At 47.4% G+C, this 8,009-nt stretch overlaps 1 protein-coding gene across 2 annotated transcripts; it reads right to left on the bottom strand.

Moving 5' to 3' along the window:
• Positions 1 to 4,349: 4,349 nt before the first annotated feature.
• PRR13 (proline rich 13) lies at positions 4,350 to 7,741 on the bottom strand. 2 transcript variants are annotated; one of them, XM_032348422.1, is made up of 4 exons: positions 7,550 to 7,741; positions 6,913 to 6,951; positions 6,184 to 6,554; positions 4,350 to 5,005 (listed from the first exon to the last, which is right to left on the bottom strand). In XM_032348422.1, exons 2-4 carry the CDS (start codon positions 6,929 to 6,931, stop codon positions 4,961 to 4,963), a joined length of 435 nt encoding a protein of 144 aa, XP_032204313.1. In that variant the 5' UTR covers positions 6,932 to 6,951; positions 7,550 to 7,741; the 3' UTR covers positions 4,350 to 4,960. The 2 variants fall into 2 exon arrangements, with proteins under 2 accessions (XP_032204313.1, XP_032204312.1); XM_032348421.1 differs by having other exon boundaries at positions 7,356 to 7,734.
• Between the last annotated feature and the right edge of the window lie 268 nt (positions 7,742 to 8,009).

The raw sequence follows: 8,009 nt of genomic DNA, 5'->3' as shown, positions 1-8,009 counted from the left end.
CTCTGCTCTGCGGGGAGTCTGCTTCCTCCTCTCTCTGCCAGCCTCTCTGCCTACTTGTGATCTCTGTCAAATAAACAAACAAAATCTTTAAAAAAAAAAAAAAAGTTGCAATCTGGGGCACCTGGCCAGCTCTGTTGGTGGAGCATGCAACTCTTGATCTCTGGGCTGTGAGTTCAACCCACACTGGCCATAAAGCTCACTTTAAAAAATTAAAAATTTTAGAAGATTTTTAATTCATTTATTAAGTAATCTCTACACCCAATGTGGGGCTTGAACTCACAACCCTGAGATCAAGAGTTGCACATTCTACCAACTGCGGCAGCCAGGCACCCTTTTTTAAATTTTTTACTTTTTTTAAAGATTTTATTTATTTATTTGACAGAGAGAGACACAGGGACAGAGGGAACACAAGCAGGGGGAGTGGGAGAGGGAGAAACAGGCTTCCGGCTGAGCAGGGAGCCGGAGGCAGGGCTTGACTCCAGGACCCCGAGATCATGACCTGAGGTGAAGGCAGACGATTAACTGACTGAGCCACCCAGGTGCCCCCAGGCACCCCTTTATTTTTTAAAAAAATTTTTAAAATAGATTTTATCTTTTTTTCCCCTAAGAGTCCATTTATTTATTTGATGGAGAGATTAAGAATGAGCAGGGGGCACAGCAGGCAGAGGAAGACGGAGAAGCAGACTCTGCTGGGCAGGGAGCCCAATGCGGGACTCAATACCAGGACCCAAGGACCATGACCCGAGCCAAAGGCACATGCTTAACCGACTGAGGCACCCAGGTGCCCCTCAGATACCCCTTTATTTTTTTTATTTTTTTTTTTTAAAGATTTTATTTATTTATTTGACAGAGAACACAAGTAGGCAGAGAGGCAGGCAGAGAGAGAGGAGGAAGCAGGCTCCCTGCTGAGCAGAGAGCCCGATGCGGGACTCGATCCCAGGACCCCGAGATCATGACCCGAGCCGAAGGCAGCGGCTTAACCCACTGAGCCACCCAGGCGCCCTCAGATACCCCTTTAAACAAATTTTTTTAAAATATTACAGGATGCCTGGCTGGCTCAGTCAGAAGAGCACAGGACTCTTCATCTTAGGGTTATAAATTCAAGCCCTATATTAGGTATAGACATTACTTAAATAAAACTTTAAAAAGTTACAATCTTCTCCCAAAGTAAATGTATTACTTTCAGCTCTTAAAAAGTTGGGCGCCTGGGTGGTTTGGTGGGTTAAGCCTCTGCCTCTGGCTGGGGTCACGATCCCAGAGTCCTGGGATCCAGCCCATTGTCAGGCTCCCTGCTCAGCGGGGGAAGCCTGCTTCTCTATCTCCCTTTGCCCCTCTCCCCTGCTGGTGCTCTCTCTTGCTTACTCTCTGTCAAATAAACCAATAAAGAGGGGCACCTGGGTGGCTCAGCGGGCTAAGCCTCTGCCTTCAGCTCAGGTCCTGGTCTCTGGGTCCTGGGATCAAGCCCCGCATTGGACTCTCTGCTCAATGGGGAGCCTGCTTCCCCCTCTTTCTCTGCCTGCCTACTTACGATCTCTCTGTCAAATAAATAAATAAAATCTTAAAAAAATATAAAAATAAAAACATTCAGAGCACAGGGGAAACAGGGGAGTCCTTCCCCCATTAAAAAAAAAATAAATCAATAAATAATCTTTTTAAAAAATAAACAGGGATATGCCGGTGGCTCACTCATTAAGCATCTGCCTTCAGCTCAGGTCATGATCCCAGGGTCCTGGGATTGAGCCCCGCATCGGACTCCCTGCACCGTGGGGAGCCTCCTCCTCCCTCTCCCACTCGCCCTGCTTGTATTCCCTGTCTCGCTGTGTCTCTGTCAGGTAACTAAATAAAATCTTGGATAAATAAATAAATGCACTAATAAATTCTAGGAAGACATCAAGCATTTATTTGGTATAACTCACCTCAGGGGAAGGTCATAGACACAATATAGCCAACGAAAAACGCTCCTTCCTTGTTCTTCACGCCCCAAACCCCTGTGGGTTTCACCTCAGAAACATCTCTCAAACCCACTCTTTCCTCTAGCCCATCTCCCCGACTTCAGCCTCATTTTCTGCTTTCAGGCTCTTGCACGGTAACTCGGGTTCAAAAACTCCTGAAGTTTCATCCTACCCCTTTTCCCAACTCTTTGCCTCAGCAAAACCACTGTTTCTGCCTGCAGTCCATTGGGTTAAGAGCACAGAATCAGGAGCCAGACAGCCTGAGTCTGAATCCTTACTGAACCACTTCCTGCTTCAGTTTCCCTTACCTGTACAATTGGAATAATAGTACCTACCTTATAGGGTTGCTCTGAAGATTATAGAAGCTGTAAATTTAAAACACCCTGAGCCCAGCACAAAATAAATGCTAAATATTGGCTGAAATTATTTACCAACTGGGCAACTCCTGCGTATCCTGAGGCACAGCCCAGACCTAGCTCATTTTCCCAGTGACACCATCATCCCTTCCTTGGTTCCCCCACTATTGGATCCATGTCTTTATTGTGGTCCTTTTTACAGATTCATAATAATCTGTTTATGTCTGTCTGCTTCACTAGATCTTGCGGGTCACTAACAGTGGGGATGGTCTTACTCATCTTTGTAGGCTCAGCACCCAGAATACAGGATTTCCTCAATAAACAATTTCCTAGAAAACCAATCCAGCCCCACTGGGAGGCCCGTGATTCCCAAACACGCAATGGAACTTTTTGACCCTGTAACCAAGCATACGTGCCTCTCCTGGCTCCTCTCCCCGTTCTACTTGGTAAATCCATTCTTTCTTTTTTTTTCTTTTTTTTTTTTTGGTTTGTTTTGTTCTCCTTATACTTTTCATGCTCCAGGGCCAAGAGGTAGTTGAAATGTCACTTTTCCTGTGAAGTCATCTTTGACCCCTTCTACCCTGCCCACTTAGTTCTAGGTTTCTATCCCTCTGGCATTTTATAGCCTCTATCTTTATTAACTAGTTTTCTTGAATATCTTTTTCCTCTCCTCAGCAGATCGCTGAGAACCTGATGTGTGACACCGTGCATGGCCTAGAGTGAATCAGGGGCCATCAATTCTAGCTGTGTTATCATAGTCACCCACCTATTTTCTTTTTCTTTTTTTTTAAGATTTTATTTATTTGACATAGAGAGAGAGATCACAAGTAGGCAGAGAGGCAGGCAGATGGGGAGGGGGAAGCAGGCTCCCTGCTGAGCAGAGAGCCCAATGTGGGGCTCGATCCCAGGACTCTGAGACCATGACCTGAGCCAAAGGCAGAGGCTTAACCCACCGAGCAATCCAGGTGTCTCGACCCACCAGTATCCTTAAAAATACTAATTTGTGGGGGCGCCTAAGTGGCTCAGATAGTTAAGCATCCAACTCATGATCTCAGCTCAGGTCTTGATCTCAGGGTGGCAAGTTCAAGTTCCACACTGGGCTCCACACTGGGCATAGAGCCTACTTTAAACAAAACTGATTTGTAGAGCCCCATCCTTAAGAGTCTCATTCAATAGATTTTTTTTAAACAATTTTATGAAGATTTATTTATCTATTTGAGAGAGAGAGCGAGCAAGAGAAAGAGCAGAGGAAGGAGGCAGAGGGAGAGAATATCCAAGCAAACTCTCACTGATCAAGGGACTCAGTCTCATTAGCCATGAGATCAGGATCTGAACCAAATCAAGGCTTGGATGCTTAACTGACTGAGCCACCCAGGCAGCCCCTCATTCAATAGATTTAAGGCCAAACTCTAAATTATTCTCACCCTGAGGGGCACCTGGGTGGCTCAGTTGGTTAAGCATCTGCCCTTGGCTTAGGTCATGATCCCAGGGTTCTGGGATCAAGCCCTGCGTAGGGCTCCCTGCTCAGCAGAGAGCCTGCTTCTCCCTCTCCTTCTGCCTGGCACTCTGCCTACGTGTGCTCTCTATCTCTCTATCAAATAAACAAATAAAATCTTTTTAAAAATTTAAATTATTCTTATCCTGAAACTAATAACACACAGTATATTAAATAATTTGAATTTAAAAAATTACTCTGAATTATTACTCTGATTACAGTCTAAATTATTACTCTGATTATACTCTAAATTACTACTCTGATAGCTAATGGGCAGCCAGGATTAAGAACCTCTGTAGTAGATATGAAAACTTATGCTAAAGACCTGTATCCTCATTGACCGGATCACAGTAGAGATCCATTCCAGTAGTCTGAACCAATTCTGAAGGTTCCTCCCACTTAAGAAACATAGGGACATATGGTGTCTTCCTTACTGACACTCTGCTTTACTATAAAACGGATACACTTTGGAGGGTCTATGGAAGGGCAGCAAAAGTAGTACAGTGTGCTGGGCCCAACCAAGGTAATGGCACGGGTGAACAGAGACCAGGGGAAAAAAAGCTTTATTTGGACTGAGAGGTGGAGAATGAGAAGGACCTAAACCAGCCTACTAAGCTAAGGAGTGAGATTCCAAAGGCAAGCAGAGCTTATCTACGAAATGGACTCCACCTCCTGGCAGCCTTACAGTTCATATCACCAATAAAAGCTGCTGGGAAATCTATGTGCCATTAAATCACCAAAGTGTGCCAGCCACATTACAAAAATGGCACAGATTCTTTTTTCCATAATTAAATTTCCACAACACCTCCCAACTGCAAGTATTACAAAAGATTAAAAAAAAAAATCACATTTTACAGATCTTAAACTCATCTTCAGAGTTTAGCTCCAAGGCTCACCATCTTCAAAAAACAGTTCTCCTGCTAAACTTGTCAGCTAAAAGTTCTATCCAAGTAGTGAGAAGATGGTCTTTGCTGGCCCATAGTAATTCTTTTCCCATTTTCCCTAGCTAGTTAGGGCTGAACAGCAGAGTAAGGCTCAGATTGGGAGATGAGGAAGAAGGGGCACCATGGCTAATTTTCCCCAGTACAAGATGGCGTCTGAAGCTTGATGGGAGAGCAGAACTGGAGAGGCTTGAGGGAAGGGTCCAGGCCCTGTATTCAGTCAGAGTCACTGCTGGAAGAGGAGGAGGAGGAGGAGGAATGCTGTAACGGGAAAGGGGAAAGGAGACAGCCATCAGATCCAACGACCTTTGATCACTCCATGGGACATTCTCTGGTGCTCTCTACCCCTCCACCCAAGCACTCTTGCTTCCTAAGTTCAGGTGTCTTGAAACAGACTGTCCCTTACACAGCAAAAGCAAACATATCCCTTAGCAGTGAACATACAGGAATGGATTATACCCTCCTGAATCGGTACACAGAACTTAATACTGCATTGGGAGCATGTTTCTAACTTTCTTTACCCGAGCCAGTGCCTAGGCAAGAAATAAATTACAAGTATAGTATAGTGCTAGGAGACAGCTGCTACCTTGCAAATGCTTACTGACAGGCTGCATGGAAAGTTCATGTAGCTATGGGTCGAAGACAAGTGAGTAGAACCAGCATCTGGGTGCCCACTAGCTCTACTTCTTCCTAAGCCCCAAATGGGAGACAGTGAGGAAGGTGGGAGAAAAAGTGGGGAGACTACTAACCAAGGTTCTTTACATGCACACTCCCATCAACAGTCAACAAAAACATTTTTTAGTCTCTCCAGAATAATGTCACTCCCCACTCAACCTCATTTTTCCTTTTCCTCAAACTTCTACCAAAGATCCAGAACCAGGAAGTAATGCCCAAAGCCCTAAAGCAAATAAACACTAGGCAGTAAAATGTAAATCAAGGCCTCCTCAAGATCCAGGCTGGTTCTATCCTTTCAGAGTTGTCCTGAGAGCTACTTGTTAATTAACACTAGAATGAAGAGACTCGCCTTGCCTTGGGTTGACACTAAGAGTGCCACTGGGTGGTAGGAAACAAAGGTCCTGTAATTAACACAAAACCTTGAGAACACTGAAGGTGGGTGTGTCTAACTTACTAAAAGAAGCATCTGGGAATGGGAGTGGAGCAAAAGTTTGGGGAGAGCATAGACAGACAGGAAAGGCTTTTGATTCTGCTAGCTATTCCAAGGCTCAGCATAGCCCCTCCTTGATAGAAGGCCCGATTAGCCTAATATTTCAAGGTTATCAGATTCTTACCAGTAGAATCTTTATGAAGAAGCAGCATCTACCAGAGCAACACAATGGCTGCTCTATGTCCTCAGACTGCCAATCCCCCTCGCCCACTCCCGCTAGCCTAGTCCCTCTGTAGGGGCACCTCTTCCTAGCCAGGCTCTGGAGGGCACTAACCTTGCCATGCTTGTGGTGTTTGTGCATCTTTTTATGAGCTTTCTTCATTTTCTTCCGCATCTTCTTGTCCATCACCATTCCTGGTCCCACCATGCCGGGTGCCACGGGACTCACAAGAGGCATGCCAGGAGCAGGTGGCGGGTAGGGAGGTGGGTACGGACCTAGGGGTTGGCATCCTGGATACCCAGGCTGAGGCACAGGATTAAGGGGCCCACCTGGGGGGAAAGCTGGATTCCCCTGGGGAACTCCTGGGGGAGTTGGAAAGGGGCCTGGAGGATAGGCAGGATTGACAGGTGGTGGTGGTGGATGGGCAGGACTGGAACCTTCAGGGTACCCCACGTTAGGGGGATATGGATTTGGTCCTGGCTGCCCTGGTGAAGAAGCAAAGAATAACTTGATATTAGAACAGCTCAGAGCCTCTGACAACAAACAAGGACAAAAAAAGAAGAGAATTCGGCTTCTCACTCAATACTTAAAGGGAAATGCAAAGGTGAGGAAGGAAAATGAGGCGGAGGGGAGACAAACCTGCAGAGCAGAGGAAAGGTAAGGGCTCTGGCAGGGCTGGGGAGAAAAGGAGGCAGTGAAATCTAAGGAAAGACGACAGCATTGGTCAGCTGTGGTTTGCTTCAGCGGGTGAGAGAGGGAGAGGAAAAACGGACAGAAACTTCCTATTGTGGGGCTCAACTGAAAAGGGGCTGCGATGGGAAAAGAGATTCCCCAAACACCTACCGGCATTGGGATTCCACATCTCCAGGTGCTTCCTCCAGCCTGTGGAGAAAGAAAGGAAGGCAAAAAGCTGATGGCGCACAGGTGGGCAGGGAATTTAAAGACCGAGCCCCAAACCAGCGCCTCTCGGAGAGACTCGGAGAACTACCACGACCGCCACATAAATGTTTTTTCCCACCCATTCCTTTGCCCTCAGTACTTATTTCGCGCCCCCCCCCCACCTTCCTAACTACCGCGATCTAGCTCCCAGGGCCCCTCTCGCCACAGCTGGAGGTCTCTAACTCCTCTGAAGAAGGGCAGAGTTCGCGAATCTCACTGTCCTCATCCCTCACCTCCCTTTCCGTGACTGAGTCCGGAAGACTTTCACCACCCGCAAGCTACCGGAGGATCTTAAACAATTTCATAGCCCGCACCCCGGGAGTGGGGGAGGGAGACAGGACCCTCACCGCAGGCTAGAAGGACCTGCCTCTCGGCGAAACGGAGAAGGCGTTCAGGACAGATTCTCAACCGCTTCTTTATGTAGACACACCTCCTTCCACCTTCAAAACGCCAAATGGAGATCCCGCGTCCTAGTTGCGAACGGACCCCTGACCTAGGGTCGAGGAAAGGAGGAAATTGGGGAAACCAGATGCCCCGTCACCTTCACACCACAGCCTGGGCTTGACTCATCCTCTGTTCTCACTTCCTGGTCACCGCTCCCAACTAGGCTACAACACCCGCCTCTGCTACCGCCTAGTTGGCCATCGCTTGGCCTTTCGGCGTAGTGATTGGAGAATATCTTCGTCAATCACTCTAGTCCCAGCTAGGCTGGAGAACAACGGTTGCAATAGGGGCGGAGCGGGGCTCTGCAGGGGACTAGGAGGGTGCAGCGAAGCCGGCGGGCCGGAAATCCCTGGGGGCGGGGCCAAGAGCGATCTAGGAGAGGGCGGAGCCAGTTTCTGGGCAAAATCCTTTGGAAGGCGACTAGGATGCTCAGCTTGTGCTCTCTGAGCTGCTCCTCGCTTGGTAGGTGCGATACCTTGTGAAGTGAAAAACTCACCGTGGTCAGTATTGCAACACGGATATATTCAGAGCGTTTAAGAGAGGGCGGAGAGCTGCTG

The sequence above is a fragment of the Mustela erminea genome, chromosome 6 (genome assembly GCF_009829155.1).
Source record: "Mustela erminea isolate mMusErm1 chromosome 6, mMusErm1.Pri, whole genome shotgun sequence".
In the NCBI taxonomy this organism is placed as follows: Eukaryota; Metazoa; Chordata; class Mammalia; order Carnivora; family Mustelidae; genus Mustela; species Mustela erminea.
Note: the sequence above shows the minus strand (reverse complement) of the source record. Positions and strands in the feature narration are given on the sequence as shown.